The sequence below is a fragment of the Periophthalmus magnuspinnatus genome, chromosome 17, assembly GCF_009829125.3.
Source record: "Periophthalmus magnuspinnatus isolate fPerMag1 chromosome 17, fPerMag1.2.pri, whole genome shotgun sequence".
Lineage (NCBI taxonomy): Eukaryota > Metazoa > Chordata > Actinopteri > Gobiiformes > Gobiidae > Periophthalmus > Periophthalmus magnuspinnatus.
Window position 1 is genome coordinate 10,750,185 of NC_047142.1, and position 20,141 is coordinate 10,770,325.

Here is a 20,141-nt window from a genome sequence, read left to right on the forward strand (position 1 = left end):
CATTAAAGCGCGTAGCCATTAGCTAAAGACACGGAACAGTGTTGGCCAAAGGTAATGCCAACTGCTCCAATAAACGTTTACTAAACGTACACATGGGGCCTCAACTGACCTACTAGTTTGCAGACAGGTAATAAACGCGGTTAAATTACACCAATTTATTAATAAATATATCTGTAATTGTTAACTTATTCTATTAAAAATGTTCACATACATTTACTAGCTAAACTGTATTTTGGTAATTGCTAATTAGCTACCATTCTATGCTAGCTTTTGTATTAGCCTATGGTTTTTCTTTTAAAGTAGAATTAAAATCTGATAATTACTCTTTTCATCTATTTGTTTGCATATTTGGTAGTGCAATTGTATTCCTTATTCAGAAAGTTATTTAAAGTTAAAATATTATATAGGGAAATTTTGTAAATACATTTGAAGCAGTTGATTGACTAAGATGGAGCAAATTATTATAGGTTGTTTTTTAATCTATTTGGTGGTTTTATGCCACTTTCAGATGTGAGGAACCCATAATTCTATGGTAGAATGCTGGATTCAGATGACTGCACGTTATCCCAGGACAATCTTTTTTTTGAGAAACCTATTGTCCATAAAGTGTGAGTATGAGAAAAATATTGTTATTAATATAATGATACAACATATCTTTTATGTATTCATTAATGAAAACATTTTGATTTCAACAGAAAGCCTTTACGCCAAGAGACGAGTCAATGGCAGGTGGAGATGCCTCCGTCTTTGTCTCAGATCCCAGGTACTCAGGACATGCAAGAAGAGGCTTTCTCTTTTTCACATGGTATTCATTTTTTCTTAACTCATATGAGATGGTCAGTATCAGTTTTCAGAAATCGGCTCAACAATTATTTAAATTACTTAAATATACATTCATTATTAACCTCATATATATTATACTATATAAATGCACACTTTATGGACATTTTATGCAAATTTTTTATATTTCTTGCAGGTCTTTCACAGGCACCTCAGCAAAAGAAATTTGTACCTCCTTTTAAAAGGTCTTCTGACTTGAACATCTTGCCATCAATCAGCAAACTTTCGTACAATCTTAACATTGATGAGCATGAGACTAAAGCTAGTGAGACTAGTGTCACCCAAGGCCATAACTCACCTGCCAATCTGTGGGGAAGTGAGGGCTTCAGGGATTTTTTTGAAGCTGGCAGAACCAGAGCCGTAACCCCACAGGCCTCTTGTTGTATCGCTGGTGATCGGAAGATTATGTCCCTGGACTACAGTGAAAACCCTCCTCTACGAAAAAGGCAAGTCATAACTCTTTTATGGGACTTTAAAGAGGTACTACGTAACTTTTCCGCTGGAGCTAGTGCTACCAGATTGTCTTCACTGAGATGATATTGCTTAGCCTGAAATGTTCCCCCGTATGACATTAAACTACACAGTTTTACATTTATTTAATTAAGGATATTTTATTGCTCACAAATACCTTGAAAAAACAAGCATTCTAACTGTGAGCAAGGGAGCCTCTCCACAAATCTGACCTGTAACTTATTCTGGTGGTGTTGCCTTCTTGTCTCCATGGAATTTCCCCACTGTGGATCTAATAAAGGCATATCTTATCTTATCTTATGGAAATAGAGACATAATAATGCCATATTGTGGATCATTCTAGGCAAACCAATTACATCTCTATGAAGAAAAGTAGGTGAAAGACCTTTCACCAAAAAAGTTACATAGTGTACTTTTTAAGTGTGCCACATATGTCATGTATCAGGGATTCCCAAAACCTTTTATGTCACCTGCACCAAGACCACGAGCTTAAACCAAAACTCTGTTCAATCTGAATGTGGACCCAAACAGGACTAAAACCTGACTGAACAAGGTCTAAACAAGGGCAAGCACAAACATAAATAAAACTGATGTGGTACCTGCTGTGCCAGTTAGTAAAATTCTCCACTGTGTTGCATCAGACAGTTACAAAAATATAACGAATCCCATTGCAAGATAAAAGATGCTATAAATTGCATTATTCTTGTATGTGATAGCATGGGGGGTATGGGCCTAGATACATTTGCAGCAAAGGCAATTTGAATAAAATACCTAACCTATATTATTATGTATTAGCATTTGCTTTCAAAAATATTTTACCGAAATGTCCTTTTAATTGGTGGAATTATTCAAACTCAAGTGCGTCATGGTTGTCACTTTTTACATTGATGCTTATTGATAATGTCATTGAACTTTGGACCAGTTTTTATTTCAGTTGGATAGGCCTAGTAATTATAGAGATATTAATCATAAAGTCCGACAATATATCAGCAAATTTTGCCATAGAATTCTGATCTGTCCTCCATGTAATTTTGAACTAATGTACGATAGATTAGACAAATGCTTAATTAAAATTCTCCAAGATCAACCGTATCTTTTAATTACTAAAGTGATATTTAAGAAGAATAGCTCCAGACAAATCTCTCTTCCTCTGTCCTGATATAGCTTGTTTAGGTCTCAGAAGCCTGGTGATGGAGGTGACTTGTCAAACACCTGTAGCCACAGTGAGATGGCATTCCGACCTCAAACTTTTCCCAGTCAGGTTGCCATGGCTACAGCTCCGCTCCAGCCACTACGAACGACAATTAGTCAGGCGGTCCACCCAATGTCCCCTACTGACTCGCCCTTCCAACCAGCAGCAGAGATCGGGGACAAGAGAGTGCTAGTCCCGCCCATGACACCTCAGCCACTTTGCATACAAGGTGCCCCACAGCGCATTACATTACATAGGTCTGACTAGGGCTCACTTGCTGCTAGCACTGATTATTAAACATGTTGCATCTTTGGAGCTAGTGGTAATGGGGTTGCACATGTCTAGCCAGTGCAGCTGCCACAATATGTTTGAGTGAGGTTACCGTGACTGTTAATGTAATGGATTATGATGGGAGGAGTCAAAAGAAGTAAAAATTGGCATTGTTAGTTTTGTTCTCAAGTTATTTAATTTCAGTTAATGTTCCATTTAATGTTTCTAAACACAAAACATTTTAGATCAGGTTTTCCCAATATTTCAATCTATTTTAATAAGTGTTAAAATTTAGGTCTTTAATTTAGGTATTTAAATTATTCTCTCCCTTATTATGACCCTAAAACAAAAAATATTAGTGTTATCATGATACTAAAATTTCAAACTCTGATTCGATATTCAGGAACAGGCTTGATACTCAGTAACGATTCCAATACTACAATGGTATAAAAAAACACTCTTTACACAATTGAATGTGATTTTAAACATTAAATTGTAGTATTTTCTTTTATAGTACCATGTGACCTTATATCTGTGTAATCCCTCAGTCGTCCAGTAGGTTCCATAGTGGATCATGGGTGTATACTAGTCTATGTGTCTTGTTCTGATGCAGCTCAAGATCATTCTAAAGATATTCAGGAAAGGTTCATTTCTGTCTTTTTTAGTAGTAGTTTTGATGCTATAACTAGCATCAAAACTAGATACTGCTCAAATGATTATCTAGTTTTGATACTAGTTATAGTTTGATTTAGTATCTGATTTTTGAAACTTTTGACAACTCTAGAAAATACACTTTTACAATTTAATTAATGAATTTAAACTATCAGTTGTTTTTTTTTCTTTTTTCCAAGGGTCATCTGAAGTTTTGAGACCAGTATCTGAAATACGTATCCTTAACTACACTACACTAAGTCCTAGTATCTACAATTTCTTCTTACAAATACATTAATTAACATTTAACCTAAATGATTTTCTTAACTTTTAACAGCATCCAAGTTCAGATGTGTCTTTGAGTTCCCCTTCTTCAACTATGTACAGTCCAAAGCTTTAGATGATGTAAGATCTAATTCAAAATGTCACTTCAGGTTTTTTTTCTCATTATTTACTGATAAAAATGCCCATATTTTCAGGTTTTTTATACTGGGAGGAACTTTGTGGCCTCTGCTCCGACTGGATCTGGGAAAACTGTGTTGTTTGAGCTGGCCATCATTCGTCAGCTTATGGAGACCTCAGAGCCATGGGCCGACTTCAAGGCTGTATACAGTAAATATTCTGAGGATTGGTCTAAAACAGGACTAAACCCTAAGGTTATAATGGTTCTGAAATGGATGAAATCTAAATCTGGACTAAGATAAACTAGGACTACAGCAGATGTAAATTGTCTGCTCTTTTTGTCAGTAGATACCTTGAAGTTGTTGTTTATGTCCAGATGCTAAATTAACTTGGTTGCTTGGTAGTACAAACAGATAGAAATCAGGACTTAATGAGGATATTGGATCTAAGCATTTTCCATGAATCACATATTACTGTGTTTCAGATGAGATCAGAACATTTTATAGGCCAATAATTCTTAATACAGATGGGGGCAGCCAAAATGAATATTGTTAAAATGCACCTTTTTATTGTAATAAGGTGAGTCTTTGGGTCTAGTCACTAAAAGAAATGATCATTTTGAACATGTACGAAGTTATCTTATATCTATATTTCATGGCAAATACAATGTAGTTAATAGAGAAATCTGGCTCTTGCCACCCCTCTTGCCAGTATCATTTAATAATGATCTCGATATTCAGTACTGATACTGATAGCACAATGATAATTAAAAATACTCTTTCTTTTATATTACCTGTGACCTTATATCTGTGTAATCCCTCGGTCGTCCTGGTAGGTTCCATAGTGGTCCATGTGTGTATTTTAGTCCATGTGTCTTAAACTTGTTCTGATACATCATTCTAAAGATATTCAGGAAATGTTCATTTCTGTCCTGTGAATGTGACTTTGACTTTGTATTGATACCTGCTCAAATGAGTATCTAGTTTTGATGCTAGCCTTAGTATTGATTAGTATCTGATATTCAATACCTTTGACAACCCTACTTCGAGAGCATGTTTTAGAGTACAGAGCTGTGTTACGAGATGTGCTGTTGTTACAGTGGCACCTATCAAGGCCCTGTGCAGCCAGTGCTTTGAGAACTGGAAAAGGAAATTCGGCCCACTGGGACTGAAGTGCAAGGAGCTGACAGGCGACACAGAGATCGACGACTTCTTCGAGATTAAGGATTCACACATCATCCTAACCACTCCTGTATGGACCACTCAAAAGGAAAAATGAAAATCTGACAAAATTATTGACATATTGAAAAGAATATTGTTTTCATTATTGAAGTGGAACTAAACACTAAATCAATGTTTCTCCTGCTAACTGTGTATATGATGTTTTAATAGTAGTGTGTACTGTTCCTAGCCATTTTTTGGCAACTTTAGTGCAAACTAGGTCAATTTGCAGCAAAAAATAATAGGACTGCGGTCGACTAAAGAAATTCTTGGTCGACGCCTTTTCGATCGATTAGTTGTGGCTAAACTGATCTGCACTCACAAGTCTACACCTGCATTGGAGTTCAAACAAAGTCAAATTTCTCCATGAGGAGACAGAAATAAGTGAAACTATTTTAGTCGAGTAATACAAAGTTTGGTCAACTAAGGTTTCATCAACTGATTAATCGACTGAATGACTAAAAGACTACAGCCCTACAGCACAGGCATCTAAGCATTACCGTTTTACTAAAAAAAAAGCCACATTTCTTCCTCTAATGTGTGAACTCCCTAAAGCACGTTTGTACTGACTCCATTAAAGACCCAAGCATATCACCAATGATGAAATGATAGTCTCAATTTCTATTAGCATCATATCGATTGCACAGCCCTACATGATTTACATATATTGAATTGTTATCATGGACGTGTAAAAGTTAATATTTTCTGCCCCCTTAATAACAACAGTTATTCGTTCCATTCTAACCAGTTTTAATTTCCCGACTGCGTAAATCACATTTTACTACTCAGTTTTGACAAGACCAATCAGAATTGTGAGATGACAAATGAACTGCCTCAGTAGTTTTACAGCAATTTTCAACACAAAATAAATGTGTTTATTACACCATGTGCTCTTACAGTAGTTCTGATGAAACTCAAGGTGAAACTGTTCAGGAAGGTCACATTTTATCCAGTTATGTGATTTTTTTTTTTTTATCAATCATCAATATATGCTTGAATGAGTGTCCAGTTTCGATACTAGTTTCAATATCTATTACTAACTGATTTGCGATACTTCTGACAATTCTAATTTGTACACCATTACACCATGCTAACTGTATTTTTAGGTAGGCCTATGTTATACAATGCTATAAGAGGCAGAGGTTTATATCTTTTAGATATTAGACTTTGGTGATTTCTGCGTTTTGTTTCTCAGGAAAAGTGGGACAGCATGACAAGGAAATGGAAGGATAACTGTCTGCTGGAGCTGGTCAGACTTTTCCTTATTGATGAGGTCCGAAAATCTGTGTGTTTATGTTGTATTGTGTCTAGTCTCCCATTAACTAATTGGATGCTCCGATATGGGTTTTTTGAGCCGATATCTGATATTTGTCTTGCTGGCAGATAACCCATATTTGCTGATACCAAGTTTACAAATTAAGTTATATTTTTTGTAAAAATAGTAATAAAATGTATCTGGGACATGAATTCATATTTTCACTAATTTAGTTTGTTCAAAAACCCAAATCTGATTCTCTGAGGACAAACTGGGAATGAGACGTGGGCACACAGAGACTTGGGGCATGCCGAAAAATATCAGTGCTGAATATCGGCTGCATTTTCAATATCGGAGGATTTCCCCAGATATCACTGATATTGTTTGTTACTAGGCCTGTCATGATAACAAATCCCAATAAACCAATTTTTAAATATACAATATCATTTAACCGCCTGAGCTGCAACAGATAAACAGCAGAAGAAAGCAATAATTTGCCATAAAAGTAACTTATTAAACCCTCTACTGCTCAAATTGTATCGTATTACAACTAAAATGACAAAAATCTCACCACTTTTGCAAAGAAAATGTACTCACAATAAATATTGACCCCAAATATATATTGTTCCAGCTGTTATTTATTGAAGGACAGTTTGATATAGTGATTATGATGACAGGCCTACCGATAACCATTATACCATCCTTAGTTTAATTCTAATGCCCTAGGTTCATGTGGTGAAAGATGCAACCCGCGGAGCCACTCTGGAGGTAGTGGTGAGTCGTATGAAGACGGTGAATGCCTACAGAAGCGCTCAGAACCCAGAGGGCGCTGTGTCCATGAGATTTGTAGCTGTGTCCGCCACAATCCCAAACATCACTGATGTAAGAACCTGACGCTGGGAAGCAGAGGGTTAAGTTCACAGATGTGTAAGAGGGATTTTATTGCGTGGCAGTGGCAGAGGTGGAGCATTCAAATTAGGGCTGCACAATACTGTATATTTCAAAAATATCAATATCGCAGTAATGGCTGATGCAGTAATCAATATTGCAATAAAAGAAGCATATCACAACAACACAAACTGTTTTTGGAAAGTAAAATGGACAAAAAACAGATTGAAGCCATGTATTAGACTTTATTGGTCTTGGTTTTGTCTTTGTTAAATTTTGATTTTGGACTTATTTGACTAGTAAATGAAGGCATGTTGATTTTTTTGTTTTAAATTAACTTATTATGCTAAAAAGTATTAAATAGCGCAATAAAATTGTTATCTCAATGCAAACATAGTTATCGAATATATATTTTCTCTTATTATGTAGCCCTAATTCAAATGATGCAAAAACCTATTCAAATATATGAATCATTATTACTTATTAATACTACAGCACCTGTTCAGACTAAACTCTCCATCTGCTTATGACCTAGATTTGGTCACCATGGTGTCTGTGAGTGGATGGGACATATTAGAAACAGAGTGGTTTGAGGAAATTTGGATAATTGTTTTTCCAACATGTACACAGATTTGATTAGGCCATATGGACTGCTTTTATGGTGTGCTCAGATTGCTGACTGGTTGTGTGACAACAACGGCCCGGCCACTTACCTGAACATGGATGAGAGCCACCGCCCAGTGAAGCTGAGGAAGGTTGTGCTGGGTTTTCCCTGTAATCCAAGCCAGACTGAGTTCAGGTTTGACCTGACTCTAAACTACAAGATGGCCAACATCATCCAGACCTACTCGGACCATAAGCCCACCTTAGTGGTGTGTACTCAACTTCTATACACCATACAAGCACCCATTCATGTATTGATGATATTTGAATGCTCCCATTTTCTGGATCAGGAAATTAATCTATAAACTACAATATTACACTGTGAAATGTGATGAAAGCTTTGACAAAGCCACAATAATAAACAAGGTAGATTAAATTCATTTAATGGGCCCTCACTAGTCAGTCATTGACTGACTGTCTTTATTTATTTAAAGCCACTGTATGTAACTTTTTAGCCAAAAATTAAACAAAAGCATGTTTTTTCATAAAGTGAGCGAAATCTGACCCTTTTTTTTATCCTGCTTGTTTTCTAAATGTTTTTCCTTTGGCTAGAAGATTCCACAGTATGGCATAAAACATATTTATCTATATGGAGTATGTTCTGAAGTATGGTTTTAACTTTCTATTTCCATGAAATCATAGAGGTGACCTACCACCTCCAAAAAGTCATCTAGTGTACCTTTAAACCTTTCTTAAATTTTAGCTGTAATGTCATGCATCAGGCAGCACTTAAATGATTTAATGTATTGTCAGTTTTGCTCGACTCGGAAAGGAGCCCAACAGGCAGCTGCAGTTCTGGCAAAGGAAGCGCGGTTTATAATGACCATGGAGCACAAGCAGAGGTTTGTCTCAAGTCCTTCATATCTGCATGGTGATCGCTATAGCGACAACTGCATCTGCTCATGTTTTCAGGCTGATGAAGTATGCCAACTCTATTCTGGACTCCAAACTAAGAGGTAGGCACAGAGTTGTTTTTGCACAGGACAAAGCTGTGTTCATAATTGAAGGCCCCTCTCCATTGCAGACATGATGGTGCTTGGAGTGGGCTATCATCACGCCGGAGTAGATTTGTCGGACAGGAAGTTGATTGAAATGGCCTTCATTGAGGGAGATCTTCCAGTACTTTGTAAGAAATAAGAGTAATAAGTACACCTTAATTTCCCTTTATAAATCTTGAAAAAGACTTTTTTTAAGATGAAATGATTTAGGCTCAGTTTAATTAAGGGGACTGATCTAGGAGTTGACATAAAATATTCATTAATTTCTTACTAAGCCTAAAGCATTCCTAAACATTGTATTGTCCATTATGAATTAAGTTTGTTGTGTTAAATGGAAGATATTTGTTTACACATTTTGTCATACTGTTGCACTCCAGTACAGTCATATTACTATGGCATGTATTTGAATAAAATTTATATTGTAGACACATACTTAGTGAAAATATTAACAACTGAAATCACAATTTTGTTTCTGTGTATATGTATCAAAATACTTAACACATAATACATAAAATAGATATTTATTTAAATATCATTAATATTGTAGCTTAAAGGCATGTATTTGTCTGTAGTTACTACCAGGACTTTAGCAATGGGGGTGAATCTTCCCGCTCACTTGGTGGTGATCAAGTCCACGACGCAGTATGTGGCTGGAGCCTGTGAGGAGTACAGCGAGGCCGACCTGCTGCAAATGATTGGTCGAGCTGGACGTCCACAGGTAAGTCCAGATAACTACAATATTTGTATATGTTTTACTAAATGTTGTGTTCATTCTACACAATCAGGCGGTACGTAACCAATATTATAAAAAGGGCTTTTTTTTAAGCTATTATTTTCAAAAACATTAAGTTTTTGTTTCATTAAGTATAGCTACTGTATTTACAAATGTGAGATAAAAAAAATTGTATTGTGAAAAGCAATGTACATATATTTTTCATGAGATTTTCATTTCAGTTTAGAGCACAGACACATATCTGAAGCTATATTTATATATAGCATAATATACATTTTGGGATGCTTAAAAGTAGAGTAATGATAAATAAGCTACAAGTTGAACTTTAATTAACACATAAATTTTTCCCTGAGTTTGACACTTCAGCGACTGCCGTGATCATGACCAAGAACCAAACCAAAGACAAGTATATGTCACTAATGAATGGGATGGAGATTATCGAAAGCAGGTTTGCCAGCTTTTCTCAACTCTTAGATGAACTTTTCACATAAACTGTCTGCCTTAAAGAACTAACCACTGTTTTTTTCACAGTTTACATGGGAACTTGGTGGAGCACCTGAATGCTGAAATCGTCCTCCACACCATAAGTGATGTCAACATGGCTTTAGACTGGATCCGCTCTACATTTCTCTACATACGAGCTCTCAAGAACCCCAAACACTATGGTTTGTACTCACTCTCAGAAAACCCAATGGTACATTCTTAATCAATCAATTTAGTAATTAGTACAGTTCTATCTCGCTCTCTAAAATATGCCAACACTACCCTGAATTTTTTGGGCCTTAAATACAATAGAAGTAAGTTGATGTTTGTAATTATGTGTTACACTGTATATCTGATTGTCTCTTATTTCAGGTTTCTCTGCTGACTTAGACAGACAAGGGATTGAGTCCAAGTTACAAGGTAGGCATGAAAAAATACACACAACTGATTAGAGTTAGGTTTTATTTGAGTTAAGCTCTGTTTGAAAATGTTTTTCTTTTTGTTACTTTTTTTCTCAATTCATATCAGTGACACTAAAGTTAAAGATTTGATCATAGAAGAATGGCTCAATTTCTTTTTTTTTTTTGCTCAAAAAAAGATTTGGCTATTGAAAATGTTGACACTCAAAATGAGACATTTCTTTAAAGGCACAGTATGTAACTTTCTGGAGGTGGCACATCACCCACATAATTTCATGGAAATATAAAGTTAAAACCAGACTTTGGAACATTGTCCATGGGCATAGATACATATTATGACATAATGTAGAAGGTTATAGCCAAAGAAACAACATTTCCATGGAAACAAGCAGTAGGGGGCTCTTCCCCAAGCCACTAAGAGTAGGATGTATGTTTTTCAGTTTCAGTTTTTCAGTGCTATAAACATGACCAAATTGAAAAAAACATGCTTTTGTTTTAATCTATTTCTTAGCTAAAAAGATGCATATTGTGGCTTTAAGTGCAACCCTTTTTAATGCTTTCAGTTTCAAAGTGACGTTCATGAGACATATTTATATAACAAGTTTTGTCTCTTCTGTTTGTACAGAACTATGCCTCAAAAACCTGAACGCTTTGTCATCCATCGAGCTGATTCACATGGATGAAGATATCAACATTAAGCCTACAGGTCACACATGGACCTTTTAATCTATTGCACACTACATCAATAAAAAATACAACTTTTTAATTCTATCCCCCCAGAGCCTGGCCGGCTGATGGCTCGTTACTGCGTTGCCTTCAAGACAATGAAACAGTTCAGCCAAATTTCAGGCACAGAAAGCCTGTCTGACCTGGTATTGTTACTTATACACTTAGATACATCTGTACACTCATTGTATTTGTTGTATTTGCTGTTTTTTTAGACCGAGCTGGTGTCAAACAGCAAAGAGTTCAGTGACATCCAGCTGCGGGTGAATGAAAAGAGGTTGTTGAATACTTTAAACAGGGACAAGAATCGCACCACCATTAGGTCAGTATTACGCAAAAATACATTAACTTGTACTGTTTGTTGACTTTTTGGAGATTTTTATGTTATCTCATCAAAAACATGCCTGTAGTGGTTTTATATGTCATCCATGCTTGTTTGAGTAATCTTGCGACCTCTCTCAGGCCCTATTTTAACCCTGCTTACAGTTAGCAGTACAATTCTGTCCAATGCTCAGCCCACAAGATCCTCCCTCATGACAATTTTCATAAATGCACAAAAGCAGGATACAAAACATTGCACTACAACTTCACAAAGGAGTGACTTAGCACGGAGGACAAAGGGAGGGGCGACTTAGAGTGTCAAAAATGAAAATGAAACTTATTAAACATTGTTTTTAGTGAATATTGCATTTTCAAACCAGTCAAAGGCAACATGGTGATCTAAATATGTTATGTGTTAGCAATTAATACCCCATAGAAGTAAAATACCCCCTCTTTAATGATACTGTAGATGAGGAGTGTCAAACTCATTTTTACTGAGGGCCCCATCAGCAAAATGGTTGCCATCAAGGGCCAGATGTAACTGTAAGGCAGTATAAATGTCACTAAATGTAACCAAATGTCATGGTAAATAAATGTAACTACTTCATAACTTGTTAAACAACTGTTTCTGTATTTATTGCTTATTCAAGTTGCAAATATTACATGTCTGTGTAACTGGAATCTCCTAATAAAGCCACATTTTTAAAAGTGTGCATCTGATCGGGGCACACTTGCTCACAGACCGCACTACTTCAAAAACAGCACACATTCTTGGACAATTTGTTGTTTTTCTTGCAGGCCAACTTTTGCGTACTTAGCTCCGAGTTTGGTGTCAAAATGCTGATGTAGATTGTACCGACCCCGCCTCATAACACAATAAACATACAGGTTTTTCTCCTTGAAGCACAAACTTGTATTCACCTTCACCTTTCTTGAAACTACCTTCCATGCCTACAATTTTCCTCTTCCTGAAAATTTTTGGATTATTATTTGCAAATATTTCTCAGTTCCACTTGTTGAGAAAAACCCATTAGTTGATGGTCAATGTACACATTAAAGCAGCATAGAAATGACAGTCATGGCTTTTAATTTACCTTCTCTTGGGCCACATTTGGCCCCTGGGCCTTGAGTTTGACACTCGTGCTATAGATGGTTGTCAATGGTTAACTTTGTTGTCTAGAGCCTAGTTATAAAAACTATGACTATAAGACTATGATATGTTTTTCTACAGGTTCCCAATGGAAGGAAAGATCCGAACCAATGACATGAAAGTGAATTGGTCTGTTTTTCAGAATGTTATATTGTTGTACACTGTTTTTCCACACTTTCATCTTTATATTTTTTTTCATAGCTTGATCCAGGCTCAGCTGGGCTCCATCACCATCCAGGAGTTTGGCCTGACCCAGGATACAGCAAAGATCTTCAGAAACGGACTACGCATTGGGAGATGTATGTTTAACATTAGTGGTCTAAGTAGTGCAAATAGTGCATAATCACTAGTTAGCTCTTACCTGGGATCCAGAACACACACTTCTTCAATAATTTAATAATAATAATTTAAAGATGTGAGTCCAGTCACAGTCCCCCCCCCCCCCCATTTTCAAATGGGCATGATTGAAAATGGGGTATTAGCCAATCGGGGACCCGCATGGTCTGTCCTTAACAGAAATAAAAAGGGGAAAAAAATATCATGGGGCTGAAAAACATTGTGGATTTCTGCATAATCAATGAGCAAAGCACAAAAGTCTGTTAATCTGAGGTGACATATATTAGATTTTATTTGTAAATCATAGGTGACCAATGAGCTCCTTTGTTTCACATTATTTCTCACTTACCTAATGTATCCCTAACATCCAAATTATTCACCACAATGAGCTTAAGAGACCATAGAGGAGGTTTGCTGTCGCGGCAACAACTAGCATGCTAATAACAACAGACTTTTGACCTCAAGAGCTGCTTATACAGTATATCTGTACTGCAAGACAAATGTTTCTGCAAAAAATTGTGCTCCAGGGCCTTTAGATGCAATTGACAAAATTATTTAAATATGATCAGATTTTTGGTATGAATCTATTTTTGGGTCGAAAGGTTTGTGTGAATTTCTAAGCCTGAAGCTGAAGAGAGGTTTTACTGCTGTACTCGGAGCTCTCATCCTGTCCAAGTGTTTCAAAGCCAAACTGTGGGAGACCTCGCCCTTTGTCTCCAAACAACTAGAGAAAATAGGTAAGTCAAATGAGTTATATATTCTTTATTGCCCAGCATATTGATACTTTGCAGTTGATGTCATCCACATTCCCATAATAACTATTCTGAAGTTATTACTCAAGCTAGACTTTACTCTGAGCTTTGTTTTAACACAATCTGACCAGAAAGAACTGAACTAGCTGGAAGTACAACAGGTGAGATGATTTGTGCTGTTAAACAAGTCCCTCTCAAATAGCATTACAGTCAGGAGCTAGCTAGCTTTAGCCAATAGTTTTTCAGTTAGTCACTCTCACCTTTTTGTTGTTTAAAATCAAACATCTAAACAGGACTGTGGACCCTTGTATTGATCACAGCCTCCTGAAAATGTGTTGTTTAAATGCATTTTGTATTTTTCTGGAGTTTTCAGACTTATCTTAAAAGCTCTCAGTCTGTGATAATTTGATAACTGCTGAACATTCCTCTGTAGAGACACATACAGAACACCCCCAGCATGATGTCACTGCAAAATATCAATTCTTCGTAATATCTTTTCACTTTTCTAATGATCAAGTTTATTCTCACAGTGACTTGCAGATACATTATGATTATTATGAGTTCATTTAAAGTTTGCATACAATGGTTTTTAGGTCCAAGTTTGTCCCGCTGCTATGGTAACGCTGGGCTCACCAACTTTTAGTAAAATAGAGGACACTAATGCCAGAGAGATAGAACTGGTGAGTTCTTTTCCCCAATTTTCCCCATTTCGAGTTGACAAAATTCAATTTAAAATAATACCGAAATACCAAAACATATCTGTATCTTCCGTAATAAATATGGTACTTATATTAATAAGAATTGTTTCTCTTTAAAATGTATTTTTTTTAGATCTTAAACCGACACCTCCTTTTGGAAACCAGATAAAAGAAGCTGTCATTCACCTTCCTAAATACGAGCTTACCATTGAACAGGCACAACACAATTTTCTTTCATTTTATTCACTAGTTTTATTTATCACATATTGCGTCATGTTATTTTGCTTTGGTCTGCAGCTCCCCGGTACAGCCCCACCACTGCTGAGATAGTAGTAAAAGTCAACTTAAAAATCTCTCCCAGTTGCAAACTAAAAGAACTGCCTCTGACCTACATTACACATCTATCATCATCGGAGACGCAGACAACAATGTGGTCTACCTACAGAAAGTCACGTAAGATTGGTGTTCAAAAACATATTAACCACTTGTAATGAATGTTCTTAAAGTGGTGGAGAGTAACAAACTGCAAAAGTAAAAGTACTCAACTTTTTTTTTTTTTTTTTTTTTGAGGTATTTGTACTTTACTTAAAGTGGGACTAAACACCTAAACAACACCCACAACTACATTTCAGATAGAGCTTCTGAACTGTGTAATACCTGGAGGACTAAAGAAAAGAGTGAGAGGGGGAAGAGGGGCAGGGTCTGGAGGTATGAAGAATAGTATGATTGGTCTAACAGGTAAGCGCTTCAAACTCTGCCCCTGCAGCTCAGGTCAGTCCTGCTTGGTGTCACATAGTACTTGAAATTACAGTGGCCATTTTTTACTGTTTTTGAACACAAAGCTGCAAATTTACTTAGTTTGCACTAAAATTGCTAAAAAAAAAAAATGACTAGGAACATTAGGCAATGTTATTAAAACACAGTATACACAGTTTAGCAGCAAAGAAAATAGTGGATTTACTGTTGAGTTCCACATTAAGTACATTTTAGAGTAGATACTTTTACTTGCCACTATATTTTTAAACTGGATCTTTAGTTTGAGACCTCCTAAAATGGCCTAGGCATTTATTTTTAACATGTTCATTGTTTGTAAAAAAAAAAAAAAAAAATCAAATAAAAACACCTACAAATTTGAAATTGATTCAGTCGTTTCTGTTGAACAAAAAAATGTGTGCTGCCTTCAGTGGCCTCTGCAATTTTCAGTAGTTGGTGACATCACACAGGAGTACCCTGATTACAGCCAGGTGTTTCAGATTACAAACACCTGGCTGCAGGGGGTGGAGTTTGAAATGTACATACCTGTTAAACCAATCACACTGTTCCTTATACCTCAAGACCCCACTCCTCCTCCCCCCCTCACTCTCCCCTTTAGTCCTCAGGCACTGTCCAGTTTAGCAGCTCTATTTCAAATGCGATTGTGTGGGACATGTAGGTGTTAAGTCCCACTTTAAATAACATAATTCCACCACTGTGTCTTTCAGGGATTTGATGCTGTTAAAGTGCGGATTATGGTCGAAGCGGGTTGAACTAAGCAGAGCCTCAAAAGGACAAGAGATTAGTGTGCACCTCATTAGCTCTGATTATGGTAAGACCTGTATAATAATAAGTGATAAGACTTAAGACTAATGAATCTTTGGGATCCGTCATTTCAAAGTTTGAAAGACTGCTTCTTTCTATATTTATTTTAGTTATAGTTTTGAAGATGCCTTGATAAAAAATTATACTGAGAAGTTGGTACTGAGAGCAGAACAACCATGTCTAAGATTTAATAGAAATTATACAAATTCAACAGTTGGGGCTTTGTTTAAAGGGCCCATATTACGCTGTTTGCAATCTTTGTTATAATGTTGTGTTCTCATCAAAAACATACCTGGACTTGTGTTTTGTTTCATTCACACAAGTTTAACACACAGTTGCTGCATATTTAGGCTGTTTTCAAATGGAAAACACTCTGTTACCCCTTGTGAAGTCATGTGGTAATACAGGAAGTGCGCCTCTGTGTTTTTAAACTCAATACTAGAACATTTGGATAATTTTAGCCATGGAATTGCCAATCTCTATTGAACTAAAGGTAAAAGGGAGCTATTAACTTGAAAACTACCACTTTGTGACATCACAAGGTGGAACAGAGCATTTTGAGGTTTGGAGATGTAGACATATAATAAAGGCTTACTCAAACATGTGTGAATGAAACAAAAAACAAACCTCCAGGTATGTTTTTGGGGAGGTAACAGCATTATAACATGGCTCAACGCTCCCAAGGGTCAATTTGAATTACCCTTTGAAAATATGTGTAATCAAAATTTCCATATTGACGAGGCATACTATTTTTATGCAGTTTTATTTTAGTGCAAAACTCGTAATCTGCTTTGTCTCTAGTTCAATGCAAATCTGTAAATGTGTAAAAAAAATTTGATTTAGCCATGAAAATTACATCACATATCATTTACCTGGTTTGTGTAAAAAATGTGAATTTGCTTCTTTTTTCAGTGGGATTGGACATTCAGCACAAGTTCAGTGTGTTTTACTCAGGAGGAGCCAGCAGAAATGTTTCTAATCCGAGCGATACACAAAATACTCAAGTTAAAAAAGAGCCCAGAGAGCAGAGAGTATATGATGTCGTTTCACAAGGTCTGGTTATACTGTGTTTGTCTGGGTCTTATTCTGATTTTATAATAGAGTTGATAAAATTATCAAAAATCAGATACTAATCAATACTAAAACTAGTATAAAAACTCGATACCATTTGAGCAGGTATCGGTACTAAAAAGTCACATTAACAGGACAGAAATGAACCTCCTGAATAGCTTAGAATGATCTTGAGCTGTATCAGAACAAGTATCAGATCATATAGACTAGTATGCACCCATGAACCACTGTGGAACCTACCTGGATGACTGAGGAACTACACAGATATAAGACCACATGGAAATATAAAAGAAAGTACTATGATTTAATGTTGAAAATCACATTCTATTGTCTAAAGAAAGTGTGATTTTTATTAGCATTGTGGTATCAGAATTTGTATCCAGTCTATTGCTTTGTATTGAAATCGAGTTTGAAATTGTATTGTTGTAACAACAGTAGTGCTGAACGTAATTTTGTTTGCATTATTTTCAACAGATTTAGGCATTAAGAGAGAGTGCAACCACCTTTGCAAGAACAAGGAGCTCTGTGCCCACGAATGCTGTAAGTGAAGTTAGATTATGATGTATAGTCAAAATGTAAAATGCAAAATTCTTTATTTGTATTTTTTTGGAAAGTCTATGTGGAAAATGAATGGGAATATTATCAGGGGTGGGTGGTCACTGTTGTGCTCCATTTTTATTATCCCAAGAACTCCCATGCAGTTTTGGAAAAATGTTTTGTTTTTTTTTAGGTAAAATAGGAGTAACCATTCCAAAGAGACAAGTGCAAACCGGGAGTTTTCTTCATATTTGAATGACCTAAAGACCAGATATGACACAATAATCCAAACTCCAGCCAAACGCCTCAAGGTGACACAGGCAAATAAGAATTATGGAAATGAGCTATGACCAAGCAAATGTGTTGCTAGTAAATTGTGCATGTCTTTTTCTCAGATGAAAATGGAGATCGAGGAGCCGCTCTCTAGAATGCAGGAGTTTGCTTATGAACCCAGAGACAAAATGCAGATTGTACCAAGGTACATTACAAATCTCAAGTCTCTACTTTAAAGTGTCCTTAATATTACATTGTCATTTTTTATTATAATTTTTCTTTTACAAAATTCAAGATATCAAAGAAGTTACAATGAGGTCCTACCAGGACCTTACATTGAGACTGTAGATTTGACACAGGCACAGGATTCTTATGACGGTATAGAAAGCCTAATGTTCATATTGTGCTCAATTGCAATAGTAACTTTCTATGGTCTATTTAACAAAACATAAATTATTATCTATATTTAATAATGTTCCTTTGTATTGTTTTATAAGATCATGAAGAAGTTGAAGCTTTGGACCCCATTTATGAAACTTACCACAAAGGTACTCTAAAAAACTGAAATAAAAACACCATTACTCAGGAAGAAAACAAGGCACTCATGAAAAAACACCTTCTTGCTTTCACCACTAGATGTCACTGAAAAATAAATATACTTCATATGTTTTTGCTGTGCCATTAGAAATGTTCAAAAAGGATGTTTTCCAAACTTGTGAGATAAATAGTTGTGAGCCTGTGGTATTGTAAGCAAAGTCTGCTCTCAAGTCCTTGCACCCTGCATAGTTTACCTGCAAAATCATATGTTTTCATAGAGTTGGTCTTACTTGGTGCTTAAATTATTGAAGGCCACTTTTAACCCATTTTGTTGTCATTTAAATCTTGTTTAAAAGGTGCACAGTGTAACTTTTCTGATGGAGATTCGGCCACCTGCTTATCTCCATGGATATTTTATTGCTTTGTCTGTTCCACAGTATGGCATTAATTGCCCTCTCTCACAGTAAGAATGCATGTTTTGAAGGTATGTTTGAGCAATAAAAACACCTGTAATGGAAGAAAAATCCAAGCCAGATAAATGTAATGCCATACTGTGAACAATTCCAAGCAAAACAATATCTCCATGGAGACAAGCAGAAGTTACATAGTGCACCTTAAACCTTAATCCTTGGGCTTTGCTTCAAAACCAGGAGTCACCATGGGTCAGTCCTACATTCCTACACCCAGTACCTCAAGATGGCCGAAAACAGGTCCCAGCCAGGAGCCATACTATCAACAAAGTTCTCAAATTCCAAATATTAACTTTGACCTTGGAAATGAGTGGGATGACTTTGATGAAGAGAACTTAGTCAATGCCAGCGAAACATTAGGTTGTGCCCCATCTGTACAGTACAACAAGACAGGTAATTTTCATAGTTGTACATACTAATAAACATTTTTAAATTATTGTATTACTTATCATTTATGAAATACATGTTTGTCAAGGTTTTGTTGCTCCGTCAGTGCCCTGTGTGTCATCTTATGGAACACCAATGAGGTAAAAAAAAAAAATTATAAATTAAGTACCAACTGTTTATGAGCAGAGGCGGGTACAGTAGCCAAAAGCTCTACTCAAGTAAGACTAATGTTATTTCAAAATAATATTTGTCATGTAAATGACAGGATAGTAGAAGGATAGTAAAAGAAAAATTCAAATCTGTCAACTGGACAAAAAGTTGCAGGAGTGAATATGTTTCGATGCTCATCCAAGCCGCTTCTTCAGTTCTTGTCAGATTCATGCTGGACACTGCCTTATATCTATCTGAAGGGAGTAGCTAACTACACTGAAACTAACACACCTGTTGTTTACAGTTTCTGTTTGTGAACGAGGTCTATTGAACAACACTAAATGTGAACTGTGCCTGAGTCAGACTTGACACTTATAAGGCAGTGTCCACCAGTAATCTGACCACAACTGAAGAAGCGGCTTGGATGAGCAGCGTCTTCACTCCTACACAACTTTTTGTCTAGTTGACAGATTTGATTTTTTCTTTTTCTATGGATCACACCTGGATGACTGAGGGATTACACAGATATAATTGGAAGGACAAAACTAAACCCTGCACAAAATCTGGTATTTTCCAAAAAAAAACCAAACCCAAAAATGAGAAACTACATTATATCTGAAGGACCGGTGCAAGAAACACAAATGTTCAAATCATTTCATATTGTCGACAT

At 36.2% G+C, this 20,141-nt stretch overlaps 1 protein-coding gene across 1 annotated transcript; it reads left to right on the plus strand.

Moving 5' to 3' along the window:
• The first annotated feature begins 537 nt into the window (after nucleotides 1–537).
• Nucleotides 538–19,465, plus strand: hfm1 (helicase for meiosis 1). The gene is given in 38 exon segments (XM_055228620.1): nucleotides 538–608; nucleotides 696–805; nucleotides 977–1,286; nucleotides 2,485–2,732; nucleotides 3,625–3,660; nucleotides 3,762–3,829; nucleotides 3,904–4,036; nucleotides 4,926–5,077; nucleotides 6,242–6,319; nucleotides 7,028–7,183; nucleotides 7,861–8,061; nucleotides 8,606–8,694; nucleotides 8,765–8,808; nucleotides 8,877–8,978; nucleotides 9,423–9,568; nucleotides 9,937–10,031; nucleotides 10,115–10,248; nucleotides 10,439–10,486; nucleotides 11,111–11,191; nucleotides 11,266–11,357; nucleotides 11,427–11,533; nucleotides 12,764–12,811; nucleotides 12,884–12,981; nucleotides 13,621–13,755; nucleotides 14,364–14,404; nucleotides 14,406–14,454; nucleotides 14,602–14,683; nucleotides 14,764–14,807; nucleotides 14,810–14,921; nucleotides 15,950–16,053; nucleotides 16,959–17,099; nucleotides 17,592–17,684; nucleotides 17,874–17,965; nucleotides 18,050–18,132; nucleotides 18,223–18,305; nucleotides 18,425–18,475; nucleotides 19,115–19,327; nucleotides 19,410–19,465. Coding segments are annotated over 38 exon segments (4,026 nt in total).
• Nucleotides 19,466–20,141: the final 676 nt, after the last annotated feature.